Below are 20,236 nucleotides of genomic sequence, written 5' to 3' on the forward strand. Positions count from 1 at the left end.
TTCTAGATTATAAAAAGATAATAATAATAATGAAATTATTCCCAAGTCAGTCTTGTGGGTAAGATTTTCAATGGCTTGTCGAAGATATTACACATTGATGGGAATTGAATTCTGTTTCTTTTACGCGGTCAATTAAGACTCTTGGGTATATTTATTACTCAAGAGGTTTTGAGTTTGATTCACCTTGATTGCTAGTAAGATAACCATTGGAGGCTTACTCGGTAGTTAACTTAGGACACCTCAACCAGAAAAAAAAAAAACGAATGAGCTAAGCCAGCCTGGCACCTTAACCATATAAAGACAAATTACAATAATAAGCTATTGTTTAGGGAGTAATACTACAGTTACCGAAAATAGTGCATCCAATTCATGCACTTAATGACGTAATACAATCCTGACCGTCGATTAATTATAAGTTAATATTAATCGACGGTCAAGATTTTGCCACGTTATTCTGTGCATGAATTCGGTACACTACTTTCAGTAACTGTATCATTTTCCATTGTTTAGGTAATTGGTAGTTAAATGTTCGTTCATTATTTAGACTTGAAGTCGTGGGTTGGTTTTTGTAACATTCATTCTTTGGCCGTCGCTGACAGCCAGATCTAGCTTTTTCCGACAAGATCCACTGTGGATCTTGCCGGAAAAAGCCAGATCGGTGACTTGTCGGCCTTTTTCGGTATGGGTGTGGGTTGTTGTAACAGATTTTGGCTATCACTGACGATGGTTGCCGGAATCTAGCAAGTATTGGTTTAGGGGGTGTTTTTGTTACTTTTTAAACTTTTTTCTGGGGGTATTTATGAAATTAATAAATTTAAGGGGTCTAAAAGTAATTAAAAAATACAATAATATTTCTCAAATAATGTTCCAAACAATATTTGGGGAATAGGATTGGGAATATGGATAATAATATGGAACCAAGCGCACCCCTGCATTTTTTGAAGAAACCGGAACCGACGGTTCCTTGAAACTTGGAACCAAAATCGGAATCGACTGTTCCGGTTCCTAGGTACTCAGAACTGGAACCTGTAACAACGATTCCGGTTCCAGCTCTGGGTACCCTATAAAATTACAATAACCCCCCAAAAGTTTTTAAAATGGCAAAAAAATCCTTAAAAACTTACAAATACCCCCCCACCTAGCATTTGTTAACAAAAATAAAATTACAAATTATAAATTCAAAATTATAAACTCCATTACTTTGTAAAGGTAGATTATCAAAAGTCAAACCAATTTACTTGAAATGTTATGAAATATAAATATAAATGTATTCATATTACTTTTTCTACAAAAGTTTTTATTAACACCCTTACTCTTTAATTTTATTTTGTATTAGTCTCGGTTCCCGGTTTCGGTTCTTAACTATAGGAATCGGAATCGGAATCGGAACCGCACAGTAATGGTTCAAAAAAATTTAGAACTGGAACCTAACCGTTGAAAGCCGATTCTGGGTAGGAACCGGAACCAAACCCCGAGTACCCTTCGATTCTGGTTTCAATCGGTTCTTTTGAACACCCCTAAATTATTTATGAAATCAAACTGTCTTGAATAGCATATAATTCCAAATCCACAGTCTTCTATTTCAATTATTTGGAATAGGTGTTGTAGTGGCCTCAATAAGCTCAATAGGCAGGTAGCCCTGTTTTGGTGAAATTCTTACGGGCCTTGGGTTGGGTAATCTCCATTAAGACTTTGATATGTGTTCTTGCTGAATGACCCTTTTTGAAACGTGGAAGCAAATTTGTGCGAACCTAAATCCCAAGTAGACAATATTTATTTAGTTGACGTAAGATTCTTCATGTGAGTTTAAACCCAAAATAGATAATATCCATTTGACATGATGAGGCATTCCACATCGCTTGGAAATGTTTAGTGAAGATTAGTTAAATATCATGTGAGCTTCTAAGTTGTCAAGACATTTTTGGTGAAAAACGTTTGCATGAAGCCTAAAAAACAAACTTGTGCGGGCTCACAAAAACCCAAAACGGACAATATTTTAATAGTAGATCAGGATGTTACTGATGGTATTAGTGCAAGGCCCAATTGGAAGCGTGTGGTTGGTCAAAAGTAGCTCAGGATGCTAGCAAGGATGTTGAAACCTAAGGGGGTAAATTGTGACATTTTACATCGTTTGTGAAGGTTAGGTAAAGATTAACTTAAAGTGAAGATTAGTTAAATATCGAGCGAGCTTCAAAGACGTTGCAATCCACAAGCGAGTTAAATCGTGAGATTCATTAAATATCTTTGTGACATTCCATGTCACTTGAGCTCCTAAACTATCAAGACGCTTGCTATGACTCAAAGCGAACAATATTTTGTTAATGGGTCGGGATGTTACATGTGAGGTCCATAAATCCCACCTCACGTTTTGTGTATATGACATGATATTACGTTACCATATGATATGCTATATAATAAACAAATTAAACCAGATACGATATAAATCAATTTTTTGGGTCCTTTTGTTAAAGTCAAAATTTAAAATTGATTTGTCACTACTGACCTGTTCGGGAATCTGCAGGGCCCCTGCCCCGACCCGCCCCGACCTGTTCAATTTTCAACAACCGCTACGCTTTCTGAATTAGTAGACCCCAATTATCATATACCAACGCCATTTAGTGGACCCCAATTATCTCTTTTTTTATTTTTGTTTCCTTCGTGGACACCCATACTCTGACTTCCCCTTCAATCCTCACCGTCTATTTCATCCAACGTTTAACGCTCCAAATTTTTTCGAATTAACTGAACAATAATGCATATATAATATACTATTAATTCATTTAAAATAAACTATTTAAGTAAAAAATAAAAAAATCATCAATTATTTTAAGATTAGATAAATCAAATAACTAATCAAAATGAAACATTGATTGACGCATTAACTAATTAGTTTTCAAAGTTTGGTAAGGTGTCGTGCATTGATTGGACAAGCAGCAACAATATGAGCAACTTTTGGTACATTTTTAGGGGCCAATAATGCAGGACACCCAAAATTTTACACTGAAAATGTATATCGGCCTACGTGTAACACGCATCTGTTTTATTTAATAATTTTTTTCTAGTGAACGGCCGTCCATCAAATTTGGACGATCGTTCACTCACATGGACGCCCGTCCATATACAAGGGACGGGCGTCCTCATTTAAAGGACGCCCGTCCATAAATAAAATATAAAAATAAAAAAAAAAACTTTGGAGACGACCGTCCATAAATTTTGGACGGCCGTTCTTTATGTTTGGACGGGCGTCCATTAGGAATGGACGCCCGTCCATACTTTAAAAAAAAAAAAAAATTCGTCTTCTTCGTTTTCATTCCCCAGCTCCTAGGTTCTTATGTAGTTCTTCGTTGAGCTTTTGTTGTACGAGAAATTTTGTTGTAAAACTAAGGTGAAAAGAAACATCCACTGTGGTTTTCCTTTCTTGTCTTTTGAAATCATATCAACACTTTGCAAATAGGACTGCTCCTAATATGTTGGGATTTCAGTCCTTGAAGGAAGATCATATAAGCTACAGTATCCTGGATTGGCGTAGTTAATCGCTGTCAAGCTGATACAACAAAAGTGTTGATATGATTGCTGCTCGACGTGGAGAGGGAGTACTTTGCAAACAGCCCATAATACAAGATCTTAGTAACAGGATGGGTTCTGAGTATCTTGGAAAGGTGCTTTCTAAGTATGAAATTTTGATGCAATTTATGTGGGTATGACTATTTTGTGGTTTCCTACGTTATAATGCTTGTGTTCTATGTGGTTAGTTTATATGATGGAAGTGTCTGAAATTGAATGCAATATTTTGATTAGTACTTTTGCCAACAGCAAGTGGGAAAAACCAGTGGAAGATACTTATATTCCGGAACATTTCCTTTTGTTCTATTTTTCGCTTGTCAATTTCAAAAGACAAGAAATGAAAACCACAGTGGGTGTGTTCTTTTCACCTTAGTTTTAAACAAAATTCTTGTACAACAAAATGCTCACGAAGAAGAACTAACATGAGAACCTAGGGCTGGGGAATGAAGATGAAGAAGACGATTTTTTTTTTTCAAAAGTATGGACGGGCGTCCATTCCTAATGGACACCGTCCAAATGTTTTTTTTTTTTTTTTTAGTATGGACGGCGTCCAAAATTTATGGACGGCCGCCCCAAAGTTTTTTTTTTTTAATTTTCATATTTTATTTATGGACGGGCGTCCTTTAAATGGGGACGCCCGTCCATATGAGTGAAGGCTGTCCAAATTTGATGGACGGCCGTTCACTAGAAAAAAAATTTTAACAAAACAGTGCGTGTTACACGTAGGCCGGTACACACTTTCGATGTCCCTAGACATTAGTTCTAGGGGCTATTAAGAGTTACAAGGCGCCTGACGCCCTGAGGTTTAGTGAACTAACCAAGAAAACCTATAAGTTCCGAAATGAAATATTTACACCCTTTAAATTGACAACCATTTTGTGAAAAAGTTAATCGAACACAAAACTCTTGATGCAATAAATAATATAGTTTTATTTTATCTTTTCTCCCAATGTTTTAATAACTGAACTGGGGTGAAACCCAGCAAAGTGGCTGGGTCCTAGGTTGATCGATTGAGCTGATTTGACTGATGGGTCAAACTGATGACGTCAACATGTTTAGAGCTTTGAAATCTAGCAAACAAGCCCTTGAAAAATTACGCATTAATCTTTATAGTTTTGAAATTCAGTAAACACACCTCAAATACAAATTGGTGGTCGATTGGTTGACGACGGCGACACACCAGATGCAAATCCCACTCATCCTTTGAGCTAGTCCCTAGCAAATCTGCCTAAGATCTGACCGAAATAGAACCATTTTGTGCAAAAAAAGCCATTGTCAGTGTCGACAACCTAGGCCAAATAGGGTCTGCTTCCGTCGTTGACAACACTCCCCATAACCCAAAACACTCCCTTCAGTCTCTTAACCAAAACTCATCTCACTCTCCTATTCGCCTTGCCAATTGTCGGCAACAATCTGCTATTGTGGCCTCGTGACTTTTTCCTTTTTCGGTCATTTCACTAACTGAAAATCACCTTCGTCACCACCTTTCAACTTTCCACCACTTCCTCCCCAAAACCGCCAATAGCCTCGCCATTCTACTAGCTGATTGCCGCCCTCCTCTTTACGGTTTGTTTATTTGGGTTGTGAACAGTTGAAATTGGTGACCCGCCCCAGGTCTCGGTTAGACCAGTTAAAGCAGCCAGGTTTTAAAACAGAGTTTCTCTCACAACAAAAAAAAACTAATATATGATATTTGTCACCTGACAAAAATATTAAATATATTAAATGATTTAAAAATATTAAACTTTGACAATTCAATAAGAGATTTGGGAAATAAAAAGCTTGTTTTTCTTTATTGTATAGTATATTTTACCCTTATGATAGTAACTTTTTACAAACACCGTTCAATTTCAAAGGTGTAAGTGTTCATTTCTGAAAATATAAGGGCGTAAGTGTTATATTCGAAAACATGTGGGTCTCCAGTTGCTTCGCTAAACCTCAGGGGCGTCTAGAGGTCCTCACATTTTAAAATACCTCGAATTTAATTTCTTTTATAATTATTTTACCAAATAAAGACAAAAAGAAAAAAAAAATTGTTAAGAGAAACAGTGTTGAGGTTAGGTTCTTCGCTAATTTCAAAGTTTCGTTTCTATATATATATATTTTTTTCTTTTTTTAACTTCTCTTGAGCCATGTAAAGCATTTGATCACTAAGGCCGAATTGAGGAAGAATATTGTGGAATGCGAAGGTAACCCACAATCTAAAATCATTAAAGCTTCAACCTTTTATTTTGTTGTCACATTGATTTCTGATTTTCTTTTTATCTGTTGACGGAATCGTTTTATATTTACAAGAGTATCATTTGGGGATCTGATGGGTATTTGGGGTGAAATTTAGTGCAATTTATGTTTGAGTTTTAGTATTTTGGTTTGTGGTTTTTGTTGTTTGGTGCATGGGATCACCATTTGAGGATGAAAGTTTGGATCTTTAGGTGAATATGACATGGTGATTGTAGGAGAGTTCTAATTGGATTATTTATTGAAATCAGCATTTGAGTTTGAAGGTTTAGACTTTTTGGTTTGTAACTTATGAGTTAAGATTGTAGAATTGGTGTTTAGTTAAGAACTAGTATTGGGTTAATTGAGGTTTTTGAGGACACTTTCGTATGGATGGTGTTGGGCAAGTTTCTGAATCTGGGTGTGGAGTACCTAGTTCACAAGAGAGGTGTCCTAAGCAAGGGTCACCTATTAGGGGTGGTGGGTCGAGGAATACGAGTCCTTTGGGTCGTGTAGGGTCCAGGAATACTAGCCCGTCGAGGCAGAAGGTGATTAAGACTAAACCTCGTGGTTTAGATGAGGAGACAGCTAATACATTTGGTAAAGTTGTTCAGCCAGATGTTCAAATGGAAGATAACATCTGGGCAATGCTACCAGAAGACTTGTTAAATGAGATTTTGGCTAGGGTTCCTCCGTTTATGATCTTTCGGCTTCGTTCTGTTTGTAAACGTTGGAATTCAATTCTTCAGGATTGTAGTTTTCTTAAATTCCATTCACAGGTGCCATCCCATGGGCCTTGTCTTCTTACATTTTGGAAGAACTCACAGACACCACAATGCTCTGTTTTTAGCTTGCCATTGAAAACGTGGTATAGGATTCCATTTACTTTTTTGCCTCAGTGGGCGTTCTGGTTGGTTGGTTCATCAGGTGGCCTTGTTTGTTTTTCTGGGCTTGATGGATTAACTTTCAGAACATTAATTTGTAATCCGCTCACCCAAACTTGGAGGACATTGCCAAATATGCATCATAATCAGCAAAGACAGTTAATTATGGTTGTTGATCGCGTGGACCGGTCGTTCAAAGTGATTGCCACTAGTGATATATATGGTGATAAGTCATTGCCTACAGAAGTGTATGATTCAAAACTTGACAGATGGTCAGTCCACCAGATAATGCCTGCAGTTAATCTTTGCTCCTCAAAGATGGCGTATTGTGACTCCCGGTTATACTTGGAAACTCTTTCACCACTGGGGTTGATGATGTATCGGCTAGACACAGGTTACTGGGAACACATTCCGGCTAAGTTCCCACGGTCTTTGCTGGATGGCTATTTGGTTGCTGGCACACAGAAACGTTTGTTTTTAGTTGGAAGGATTGGTCTTTATAGTACTCTCCAGAGTATGAGAATCTGGGAATTGGATCATGTGAAAATTATGTGGGTGGAAATAAGCAGGATGCCACCAAAGTACTTTCGAGCTTTACTGAGGCTATCAGCTGAGAGATTTGAGTGCTTTGGACAGGATAATTTGATCTGCTTTACATCTTGGAACCAGGGGAAGGGCCTTCTTTATGATGTGGAAAAGAAGGGTTGGTCTTGGATTGCTGGGTGTGCTCTGCAGTCATACAACAGCCAGGTCTGTTTTTATGAGCCAAGATTTGATGCTTCCACAGGCTGACAAGGAAATTTTAGCTTGACGGCTTCCATTTTGCATTCTACAGAGAGATTTATGGGGCGCATTATCTTCATTTCTTATCTCTTATTTCACTAAAGCCACCTTTGATCTGTGTACAAATTTTTATAAGGTGCTCTATGCTTATTAGCTGATTTATGATTCAAATTCAGCGGGTTTTGCACGCTGCAGCCCTTGGGAGCAGTTTTTGTTTATAGAAAAGATCGATATCATGTGTACTGTGGCTCTGTATATTGGGCACTGTTGTACTTGATAACTTGAATAGTGATGGGATTGAAAAAGGATGTACACCATGGCTGGTGATGTTTGGGGAACAATTGTGGAAAAAATAACATTTCTTAATTTTTGTACACTTTTTGCGAGTTGCATATATTGAACTATTATAACTTCCTTACCCATTAGTTATTCATCTTGGCACATTATATGATTGTGTGGCATTGATCCTTGTTTGTTTAGCTTGTCCAACTTTGTCGTTTGAGTTGTTGTAGTGCGTTTTCTCTTTCAAAAAAATCCATTATCGCGTGTATGAGTTTAGAACTTTTGCTCCTTTTCTAAAATTGTTAACCTGCACGGCAGTTTGTCTTGCACAAATTGCAATTCGCACTGTCAGCATTCCTATTGTTAGTAGTTAGAAGAAATAGTCTGTTGTGGACATGTTTGAATCACAGGCAGAGTATTTTGACTTAGCTTCTATTATAGTTTGTCTTGGAAATGGTACTTCAGATTGAATCAACCTTACTCTTTTTGATTGCAGTAGTTTCTCAACTAGCTTGGTAGCGTGTGCTCCACAACTAGGATGTCTTGTTGTGTCTCTTTTTGCTAATAAATGATGATATTGTCTTTTGATCATGCCATCTATTTCATAGTTAGACCAACCCCAAATATCTTACTTGGGCAAGATTCAAGAATTTGAGACGATATGCAGATTAGGTTTTGAGAAGCTTTTGACAAGACAAAATGGTTATGCCATATGAAATACCAGTTCTCAGTGGCATCATCCACATGAAAATTAGATTACCAATTGAATTGGAGGTTTCTACCACAATGGATTTTCTTCTTTTTTCTTTTTCCCCTCTCTATAGTTGTGCCAGGTGGTCTATGCTTATAGGATAACATTTGGTTGCAGACTTGCCGTAGCAGCTCTTAGCTACAATTGCATTGACAGCTTGGGTTGGATGGAAAGGATCCCAGAAGATGTATTGATTTCTGTTAGCACATGGTTGCTGCAGGGGAAGGCAGGTAAGATTCCCTCCATATCTCCCATTACCACAACAAGCTCTGTTTGGCACCACAAACCCTGAAAATCAGTTTTCACCAGAGTTTAGATAAAAAGTCTTGCATTTGGAGATCTAAAAGAGCTTGATTGGGTGCCTGGACAATCTAGGTGATAGCTGCTACCATAGTGTATAGTGTTTCTATGCGGCTGTTATAGTAAATACATCCGAATTAGTAATCAAGCCCCAAAAGATAACTAGAAGTTACAATGGCAATTCTATTTTTAATTTTGGAAGAGTTATGTTTTGATTGGATGGTTAATGCATTACTTCAAGATATGATGTTGTGATCGGTCTTATAACTATTCTAGTAATATATAGCCTGCTACTCTTATGACAAAAGATTCTTTCATTAAGGACTATTCTATAGAGGATTGTGGTGGTTACCGTATCTAGAAGGATTAGTGACCATGTCATAGATGAGATCATAGGTGTTTTGATAAATGAAGAAAGAGCCTGGGAGAGTGGCATTGAGAGTGTCGACAAGCTGAATGAGACGGCTGTTGAACATGGCAGCCAAGTTGTTGACCTGCTTGACGCAGCTGTTGTTGCCATTTGCTGTAGATAACTGATCGGGTATGCACCCGAGTGGTCCAACTCCAACTACAACCATTTTTCTCGCACCTAACCTGTACAATGTCTACAATAAAGAGGCACAACTTTTTTAGTGCTAAGATTTGAGCAGTGCTTTCTTTCTTTTTTAATTTTTTAATTTTTTTTTTATCAGGGCTCATGTTTATTTTCCGTTTGAACAGTTGAAAACCTTAATTGGAAATATAGTATTTTTCTTTAGTAACTTGTTAATTCTTCTTTGCTTTCTAGAGTTTTGTCATGGTCTATATGTTTGGCCACTGCGTTTCATTGTAATTTTGGACTAGGTTTTCTTACATTCCTAATCCTAGTTTTAGTGGTTGAGTCTTACACAGTATGAAGTGCTATGTTTTGGGTGGGTTTGCATTGGGCCTGAGCACAATTAACCTGATAAATAAATAAAATAAAAAAAAATAATAAAAAAACAGATGGAAGAGATGCTTGAGGATAATAAATTCATAGTTAACAAATGTGGATTTGTATGATTCGCTTCCCATCTCTTTCTTTCACTTGCAGGTTTTTGCCAAGATGTGTAATTGGTGATATGGGACGAGTAAATGCAGTTTAACTAGATGACAGTCACTTAATTAGTCAATTCAGGCCATTCCTTTCAATGAACTCTATCTAGATTACGTCTGAAGATTTATATATGCTTACTTCTGATGATTTCAGGTATGTTTTGGTTTGCTTTCCATCCATATTTTTCCTTCAGGGCTCTGTGATGTTTATTTACACAATAGTCTTGAGAAAGTGCATGTATTGGGATTTGGTGGATTTGAAGTCACATGCTGTTTTTTCAATAAGAGCATTGTTGTTCTCAAAATCAATGTAGATCCTAATTCTTTCATAAATTTGTGATTTGTTAAGTTATACTTTTTCCACTACCTTCTTAATTTAACTGACTTATATATAGAAATATGATATAAGAGAAAAAGCACATGCACATATGAACATACACACTATATGTTTATGGTACGATGACCTACCGATAATTGGATCGAGAGGGTATTGATTAGCAGATCTGCAAAACCTTCTTCACTATAGGTTTGGCTGCTGGGATACCTGTTTGGCTTGAGATAATTGTTGATATAGTCGTTGCTGCCTATACCAATGAAGAATACTGATTTGCAAATGTACTGGGTCAGCTCATTAGGATTTTGGAAAAATGATTGTAGGTCCAGGCTGATAGTGGCCCCAAATTGCAAAATCTGTCCATTAAGGGATGTCCTTGCTCCCTGAAAGAAGTTATATCCAAATTCGCAAAAGTATAAGAACTTAAGTGTTTTTTTTTACCCTTTTTTAAAAAAAAATTTCTCCTTATAAAATAAAAAATATTTGCTTTAAAAATCTGCTGGTTGTTTGATCTGAAAGTAGTAGAATATGGATATATTGTGCTATTCTCATAACTCAACTAGTCCTTTTCTATGAAGTGAATGTAAGAAACTTACATAAGTTTGCCCGGTCTCGTCTAGAATGCCAGCTGCAGCAGATGCATAGTTGAGTCCCCTCAAGATGTTTCTTCCTTTTGACAGTGGAGATAGATACGGTGGAATCAATGGCAAACCAAGGTATCGAGCTCCAAGTTTTGTAAAAAAAAGGAGAAGAATGTTATGAACAGTTGGTTAAAGAGCCAAAATCCTTTATGCTAACAGATCACTACTCAAATAACATAATATATGTAGATAACCCTAGTTCTCTTTCAAGATTAACAATGTAAATATACTTTTAGGAGTACCTATATAATCAGCAGCTGTAAGACCGTTGCAGAATCGGCCGGTTGGACGGCCAAAATCTATCCCATAAGGGAAATAGTTTGCTCGTGCAATTGTTGGCATGTAATTGTTGTTTCCAGAGTCTATCAAAGAGTCACCAAAGATGAACATAGCTGGTGTTAGAGGAGTAGTTCTTGATTGGCCATGAGCATGCCCAACAAGCTCTATAATCCCAATGCAAAGAATGAATATAGCAACACTCTCATTATGTTTCTCCATAACTTTGTTTTCTCTCCTTACCGAAGATAAGTTGGCCATGAACATATATTATAAATGTACAGCAAACTAGAATAGTTCATGGCCATACTGGGTTGTTACCTGTTACTCTCAGTTTTTAATCTGTATTTACTTTAGACTGTTAAAAAACTTGTGCTCTTGCCAGTTCAGTGTAGTTTTTTTTTTTTTTTTTCAAAAAAAAAAAAAAAAAACTTTTCCTATGCTTTCCTTTCAATCTCAATTGTAGTTTTCACAAGGTGTTACGTATGGGATTGTGTTCCAGAGTCTAGACAATAGTAAAGTTTAGGCTTCTGGTAAGGAGTTGGCATATTAATGGTGATGGCAAGTGACAATTGGGCTTGACTTCAAGGACTTGTACAGGTAACAGGATGGGTGAATGAGCAATGCGACATGGGCTAAAGCAAAGTTGGGCAAGTTAGGCTCCTTCAACTTACATTTTAACAGTCAAACAGTTGGCCAAATCTTCACAGTTTTCGTGACCGTTGGTCATTCTTCATTAAAGAGGAAGACTTTAATATAACAATGGCCGGATAATGCCTACAAGGCTATTTTTTTTTTTTTTTTTTTTTTTTTTTTTTAAGGTTCGTGAAATACCAATAATCTTAATCGTTAGTGAACTGTTTAATGAGCCATTATAACATATCAACAAAGCTACAGACATCGAAAATTTTGTACCGAAAATGTGTATCAGCCTACGTGTATCCCTGATTCACACCACGCTTGATTTTTCTATAATTATTTTTCTATTGAACGGCCGTCTATCAAATATGAACGGCCGTTCATTCACATGGACCCCCGTCCATATTATATGGATGGATATGGATGGGGGTCCATTTACTACGGACGGACGTCTCCATTTAAAGAACGCCAATCCATAAATAAAATATGAAAAAAAAAACTTTGGGGACGGCCGTCCATAAATTTTGGACGGGCGTCCATTAGGAATGGACACCCGTCCATACTTTAAAAAAAAAAAAAAGAACGTTTGGACGGGCGTCCATTCCATTATTTTGGTTTCTACAAATTAAAGAAAAACTTTGGATGGGACGGGCGTCCGTAAGGAATGGACGCTCGTCCATTACTAACGTTTTTAAAAATAAAAGAAAAAATTACAGTTTCACGCGAGACTGATGGGTTTGAGATCGCCAATGCAGTTAGGAAGTGTTCGTATCTCACTTTCAATCCAGTGTCTTTCATTCTTTTCTTGAGTATATGGATTCGCTTACTTGCATTATCAATTCGACGAGTATCAGTAAATGCAATATCAGCTACTGGATTGCAACAACGAGCAAGGAAGCCACGCTTTTGTGAACTCTTTCCAGTGATAGCAATCTCATGCAGTATCTCTTGCACATCATCAACCAACTTTTTGACGTCCTCCAGCCAGTCTAGTACGTTTGCATCCTGGTTGAAGTTCTGTAGCTTATCCTTATTGTCTTCATCGCTACTGACTTCCCCGAAAATCTTAAACTCTTGCCTCCATGGAATTACCTTTTTACAAAGGTCATTAGGATTTTTGAGGGATCTCAATCTGGAGAACAGCGTCTCCATTGCTCCAACTTGCTACGCAATTCTTGAACCATGATTAACTGCATGTCACACAAAGAGAAGGATGAAACTGAGACTGAACCAGAGCTTGATCGTATTCATGGTCATGGATGCTTTAAAATATTCAAAACTTCTCATTCTCTTACCTTAAATTAAAAATATAATTATAAACTTTTGTTTTTTATTGTGAGAGCCCCCTCATCTTGGACCATGGGCTATCCTAGTCTTGGCCTACTGCGGCCTCATGGGCTTTTCACATGCACCCCATCATCTTGAGCCCCACTCATAGGAATATCCCCACTCCTGCAAGTGGGTTTCTTTCGCCTTCCCCACCTCTCGAACACAAGACCTGCAGGCTAAGTACTTGTGACAGCTAGCCTCATGGTACTCACATCTCTTGTCACAAGTACTTAGCCTGCAGGTCTTGTGTTCGAGAGGTAGGGAAGGCGAAAGAAACTCACTTGTAGGGGTGGGGATATTCCTATGAGTGGGGCCCAAGATGATGGGGCGCATGTGGAAAGCCCATGAGACCGCAGTAGGCCAAGACTGGGGATAGCCCATGGTCCAAGATGAGGGGGCTCTCACAATAAAAAGGTGCTAAAAGCATGGAAGATGTAGGACTCTTATCTGCTTCATCTCATTGTCTTTTATAAATCATTTTATGTCTTTTTTCTTTGGGATAGTGACATTCTTATTTGATGGCATGTTTTAGGTTGATCTTGAAAGACTTTCAAGAGATACCCATGGTTATGTGGGAGCAGATCTTGCTGCTCTCTGTACTGAAGCGGCCCTTCAATGTATCCGGGAGAAAATGGATGTCATTGCTTAGAGGATGAGACAAGTGATGTGAGGTGTTGAATTCAATGGCTGTAACTAACGAACACTTCCTGACTGCATTGGCGATCACAAACCCATCAGCCTTGCGTGAAACTGTAAGTTTTTCTTTTATTTTTAAAAACGTAAGTAATGGACGTGCGTCCATTCCTTACAGACGCCAGTCCCATCCAAAGTTTTTCTTTAATTTGTAGAAACCAAAATAATGGACGGGTGTCCATTAGGAATGGACGCCCATCCAAACGTTCTTTTTTTTTTTTTCCAAATTTTTTTTATTTTATTTTCATATTTTATTTATGGACGGGCGTCCTTTAAATGGGGACGCTCGTCCATAGTAAATGGACCCCCGTCCATATAATATGGACAGGGGTTCATGTGAGTGAACGACCATCCATATTTGATGGACGGCCGTTCATTAGAAAAATAATTATAGAAAAATCAGGCATGGTCTGAATCAGGGGTACACGTAGGTCGGTACACATTTTCGGTGTAAAATTTTCGGTGTCCATAGCTTTGTTGTATAACATATACTATTAAGAGTTAACAAATATTTATCGAAGTACCCTCTCATCATTTAATTTAAGGTAGGCCGATTTTTGTTATTTCTAAATCTTAGAAAATTTTTATTATTTAATTAAACGTTATATATGGCATTAACTTTTATTATTATTATTATTATTAATGTGAGAGTTTGATATCAACACAGCCCTTCAGACGAGGGGTTTGGGAAGTTTGGCGTGGGTATAAATCGACACAGTTACCCTAGGTAAACTCGGGCCCTCCTTCTAGCGCCAGTTGTTGTTATGTCATCTCCAATAGGCATGACAATGTTCCCCGAGATTTCGGGGACCCGTCCCGCCCCGCCCTATATGGGGCAGGGAAGCCCCGATTTTTTTGGGGATAGGGGCGGGGGTGAGGGGTGTTTTAATCCCCGTCCTCGGGGATGGGGTGGGGGTGGGTGATGCCTTTCCTCTGACCCGCCCTGCCCCGTATATAATATATAAAATTAAAAAAATGTATATATATATTTACTTTTCACTAATATCCCTATATTTCACCTAATTACACAATTATCTTACCTATATAAACCCATATTTTCCTAATTTCCCTCACCCTAAACAATTGAACAAGAACAAACCCTGACCCATATTTATGTATAATTAATTATGTTTAAACGATTAATTTAAGTGTTTGTAATATAGAAAAGAATTAACTATTGTGTTTGGTAATGCTCAAATTAATTTATGTTTATATAAAATTAATGGGGCGGGGATGGGCCTCCAACATTCCCCTTTGGGGCGGGAAAGGGAAATTCCTGTCATCCCCATAACGAGGATGGGGTGGGGTTGGGGAATGATTTTGAGGGTGGGGATGGGTACGGTGAATGAGATCCCCACCCTATTGCCATGCCTAATCTCCAACCACATGATAGGCGGGTTTTTAGAGGTATTGTTTGTTTTGGGCCCATAAGCTGGGTTGTTGATAAGCCTGCACGGTTTTGTCTTAAAAAGACGCCTCTAGGTTTTTTAGGATATCCTTGTGTTATATAAACGATCAATACCCTCGTCTCATAGCCGATGTGGGAGTTTGACATTAACAATTATTATTGTTGTTGTTTCATTTAACAGCTAGATTGTGTTATAACAAATGAAGAATAATATTAAAAGGAAGAACAAATTTACTAAAACAGTCATTTAAATTTCATGGTGAATGGATATGATAATTTTGAAGAACTACATATTTATATAATTTACCAATTAAATTAAGATATAAACACAATTAAATCCTAAAGACCAAAGTTGATCATGTAAAAGGAATCTTTCTTGGGTTCTCCAATATTTGTTCTTGACAATAACACGTACACCCAATTGAGCATGATTAGTAAATTATAGTATATACTATATAGTATACATGTGACAATGTCCTTAAAGAGAGAACATATTTTCACTTCTTTTGCACATCAAACTCCACCAAGTCCCTTTTTAAGAGCACAAAAAGATTATTATAGAAATTAATCATCTTTTGTAATTAGTAGTGGATTAAGATTACTACTAGTAATTAATTAATACCATTGGAAAATCATTAATATTGAAGACATGACATTGGTAAATGGAGCCATACTACTGATGTCCATGTGTCGATATCTCGTTTGTGATGCTCTTCTTCCTGAAGAGCTTTATCTTGTAACAAAATGGCTCTCTAATTCCATGTATCTTTTTTATGCATTGAAGTGAGGAATGAATACTTTGAGATTTTATACTTCAATCAAGAAGATATTACTTTGTTTCATTCATTTTTGTCCATACAACTGGATTGATTCATATATATCTGCGAAACCTGAGTACCACAAAAGATATTAATTATTTACATAAAATAAAAGCAACAGTTGATACGTGCAAGATTTACATTTGAGAGTTGATACAAATATCCATTAAAAGTATTGAGTAAACGACTTTCTCACTCAAGGTTTGCCTTAATGACACTTTCCCACCAGAAAGTTTTAAGATACTACTTTTTTAGCCAAAATTTATATTTGGTGAATATCTTAAATACACTTTATTTTCTCAGCCATAGTTCGGTGAGTTACTAAAAGTTAGGATAAAAAGAGTTTTGTAGAGTGGAGGCCGATATATATAATAGTGGTGACCGATTGAATATTGGTCGCTAAAATCAATTAGAAATTAGCTAAGAATAGAAAACCCTAGATTTTTGGTGGTTAGTAATTAGCGAGAAATCAGGTGTCGGAGTGAGAGAAGTTTTGTAAAAAAAGACTGGAGGTTAAAAATACATTTCATTTTCTCAATCGTAGTTCGGTGAGTTACTATGAGCTAGGGTAAGAGCAGTTTAGTAGAGTGGAGGCCGGTAGATTGAATGATGGTGACCGATTGAATATTCGTCACCGGAATCAACTGGAAATTAGTTAAGAACATAAAACCCTAGTTTTACAGTGGTTGGCAATTGGCAAGAAATCAAATGTCGGAGTGAGAAAGGTTTTATAGAGAAGATACTGAAGGTTCAAATGGTGGTGACGAAGAGAATTTTCGTAGCTGAAATCGGCTTTAGGTATTAACGAAATATAAACTTTGAGTGAGAAAATTGTATTTTTTTTTTTTTTTTGGGTAGTTATTTAACTGAAGTTTGTATAAATGCAGGAATAGAGTTGACAAAGTTGTTATAAAAATATTTAATTATCATAAATGTTTGTTACTTTTTACGTTCATATTTGGTCAAAAATTACAACTCGATGTTAAAATAGTTATTACTGTAAATAAAAATGTTAAATTAATATAAAAATATTAATTAACCGACTAATTAATAAAGAGACGAAAAGAGAGCAGTAAGTTGGAGGACACGCCCTCGTGTTCTAAAATGCAAACACAAAAGTTTAGGTTATTAAATAGTTAATAAAGATGGTTTGATTTAGTAATTCTATGCGTAATCACTTGCTTCCCATGTTACATTTCTCTTAATTTCATGCTCATGCTCTTCTTTGGGAACTATGTTTTCCCATTTACCACCGCCGCCTCAATTTTTTTTTTTTTTTAATGAGAAGATATCCGAACTAGTTTACGTATACTTTAATATCATTGAGACCCTTAAACTACCAACCAAGTAATTAACTTTATTTTTTTTTTTATGATCAGAGGTGTCTGGAACAGTTTATGTATATCTAAACTAATTCTCTGGACCTTGGAACTACTAGCCGGGTAATTAACTTCATTTCATTAAACCAAACCACTCTCAGTGACAAACACAATACTATATATTCTCTTCGTGTCACAAGCATATCTGTTTCCTTTATCTTTTGTATTTTTTTTTTTAATTTGGGAAGAGTAAGTTTTCCCTTCTTAGCAACTTCAATTCTAAGATTAGAACACCCAATTTGGTGATCAGCAGAAAGATTCCACTGTGTAGCTAGTTCTTAATTTGTTCAGAAGAATTTTGCCTGAACACTAAAGGGAACCAGGAAATTACTGAATCCATATAGTTATATTAACATTCTTTTACTTATTATTTGTAAAATTTGAACTGAAAACCGAATCTCTGACTGAGACCTTTGCCAGGATTGACCAATTATATATCTAAATATCCCCACCTGCTGCTAAGCCACTGTTCAATTATATTATAACGAAATTAAGCCAGATTTTGTTCAATTAATAACAATAAGACTGAAAAGCATGAGTTTCATGAAAATTAGTTAGACTTGACTACATATAGGAACTAGCTATGAATTAATTAAGTTTAACTGAATATTAATTATTTTTTCAAATGCAAAAGAGCCAGCGATAGACATGCCAAGGCTACGCCAGTTGGTATAGAGCTTAAAAATTCATTAGAAAATTGAGAAATTCTCGAAAAGCGCTCCATTTGCAGAAGGGTTTTTGCTTTGTGGTCCTGCAATTGAAATTTCTTCATTTTATGATATATATGGATGCAGAAAACCCTAGATTAATGTTCAGTAATTAAATTAATGGGCTTGTTGTGTTAGTTGCATCATGCAGCATGGCAACTTATATATATAATTTTCATTCAATTCAAACACACCTCGAGAACTGTATATTTCTGGTCATTCAACTCATGAAACACATTCAAGTGGAGGAAGAACATATTTTTCATTGATTTTTTTATTAGATAATACATTTATTAAGTAATAAATATTGATATAGTTTCTGCTGCAGTCAGGAGCAGTAATATTTTATGTAGGTATCTAGGTGTCGGAACCCTAGCTTTGACTTGCTTTGAACTCTCCTATAAAACCCACTCTAGCGTTTTCAAGGTTCCTCTCTTTTATGTTGTTGAACAATAGACACACTCAAACAAAACAGAATCAAATTCAAATGATGCACTTCAGGTTTTAAGCTAATTCTAGGGCTTCTCCTTATGGCTTCTGTACTTGCTCATCAAGGTATGTCTGATTAGATTGCTTCACTAATTTTTTCATCAATGTTGTTGAATGAAGCTTATATTGTCTTTGTTTCTTCTCTTTTCGTAGATGACAAAGCTACTGGCGGGCTTCTGGGAGTAGTCAAGGGTATATTGTTCTTCTCGAGAGGTATAGGCTTGTTTACTGCTGATGTTATAACATCAATAGTTCGTCTTTTTTTTAATTTGGTGGTTGTGAAGGTCGTTTGATTGTCAAAGCACAAATGTTTACATGCAGGAACTTGTTCACGGTGTTGCTAGCATCAACATGAGGAAACTGAGGCTACAAGGAAGGAAAATGGCTGAAACACAAAGTGTCTGGGGAAAAGTTGAAAAGGATGATGATGCTCAGCAAAGGAAGAACCAGAGATTCAGGTGCTACAACTCGTTCTGATGAAAATGTGACTTTGAGGGAGGAGGAGATATTGTGTAGAACAAAAATTGAGGATACAGTAGTAGTACTGCTGGTTTGTTAGCTTTCAATTCTGATTATCATGGACCTAAACAACACCCTCCTAAACACAACTGAGATCGAAAAGCAAAGATCTTTATTGTCTGCCTTAGCCTTAGTATAGTTTATATATATAGCTAGCAGGTTAGGATATTATGCTGTATATCGTAGTTGTATATGATTCGTATTGTTTATAAAATGGATTTTATCGAATGCTTATACTTGGTGCAATGTTCTTATATACTTAATTACATCCTTTTCTTAGTTGATAATTGCCAAAAATTTGTGGGTTGTGGAAGAAGAGTACTTTGAATAGCAGTTCATTATAGATATTGTTCGTTTAATGCAGGGAAAAGCTGTGAAGCTTCAAAGAAGTCTGGAAAGATCTCCACCGAGCTGATGATCAGGTCTCTCTCTCTCTCTCTCTCTCTCTCGTGTTTCACAAACACCAAGAACGATTTGATAATTTAACTATAAAGGTTCAACATTTTAGGCATTTTTTGTTGTAAATGCACACATACTTGTATGTTCACAAAACAGAAACGAAGACATTAAACTCTGAGCCAGCTGCTGTTCTTCTCTCGAACTCTAAGCCAATCCAATCTCAAGATCCAAGACATTGCGAACTAAAGCCAGCGAAGGGCTCCGAGGTCTGACAATGAAGTCTCTCAAGAACTTGACGATACCGATGTCAGACAGTTGACACACAAAGACTTCTAGTGGCGACTAAAGAGATTGTTAACCTGATGAACAAGGATTATCGAGGAATGCCTCGTCGCAAGCCTCCAATTAACAATGATGAACCTCGGCACTGAGGAATTTTGCTCACAGTTTTGTCCCCTCATAGGATCGAAGTCCATGAAGAAGTCCTTAAATCTAAATAGGTAGCAACTTTGTTTTTGTTTTGTTTGTTTAATTTTGTTTGTTGGTCATAAAGGCATGCATGGAATTATGTTGTTTGTTTTTGTAACAAGACAGTTTAGGATTAGTAGAACCAAAATGTAAGGTTTGTACATCAAGTGTGCCTTAGCTTCATCAATATGCCTTTCTATATCTCAAAGTTATATTAGACTTTCCGCACTGATAACATATACATGTACTATTTAACATTTACATGACAATATGAATCTGTGT

At 36.6% G+C, this 20,236-nt stretch overlaps 2 protein-coding genes across 2 annotated transcripts; one reads left to right on the forward strand and one right to left on the reverse strand.

Moving 5' to 3' along the window:
- Positions 1-5,654: 5,654 nt before the first annotated feature.
- On the forward strand, positions 5,655-7,844 carry LOC116144313 (F-box/kelch-repeat protein At5g15710). Its single transcript, XM_031429780.1, has one exon. It carries the CDS (start codon positions 6,171-6,173, stop codon positions 7,455-7,457), a length of 1,287 nt encoding a protein of 428 aa, XP_031285640.1. The 5' UTR covers positions 5,655-6,170; the 3' UTR covers positions 7,458-7,844.
- Positions 7,845-8,548: 704 nt separating this feature from the next.
- Positions 8,549-11,328, reverse strand: LOC116144346 (GDSL esterase/lipase 7-like). Its single transcript, XM_031429801.1, has 5 exons — positions 11,073-11,328; positions 10,786-10,913; positions 10,324-10,572; positions 9,134-9,386; positions 8,549-8,769 (listed from the first exon to the last, which is right to left on the reverse strand). The coding sequence occupies exons 1-5, from the start codon at positions 11,326-11,328 to the stop codon at positions 8,549-8,551; spliced, it is 1,107 nt and encodes a 368-aa protein (XP_031285661.1).
- Between the last annotated feature and the right edge of the window lie 8,908 nt (positions 11,329-20,236).

The sequence above is a fragment of the Pistacia vera genome, unplaced genomic scaffold (assembly GCF_008641045.1).
Source record: "Pistacia vera cultivar Batoury unplaced genomic scaffold, PisVer_v2 Contig441, whole genome shotgun sequence".
Classification (NCBI taxonomy): Eukaryota; Viridiplantae; Streptophyta; class Magnoliopsida; order Sapindales; family Anacardiaceae; genus Pistacia; species Pistacia vera.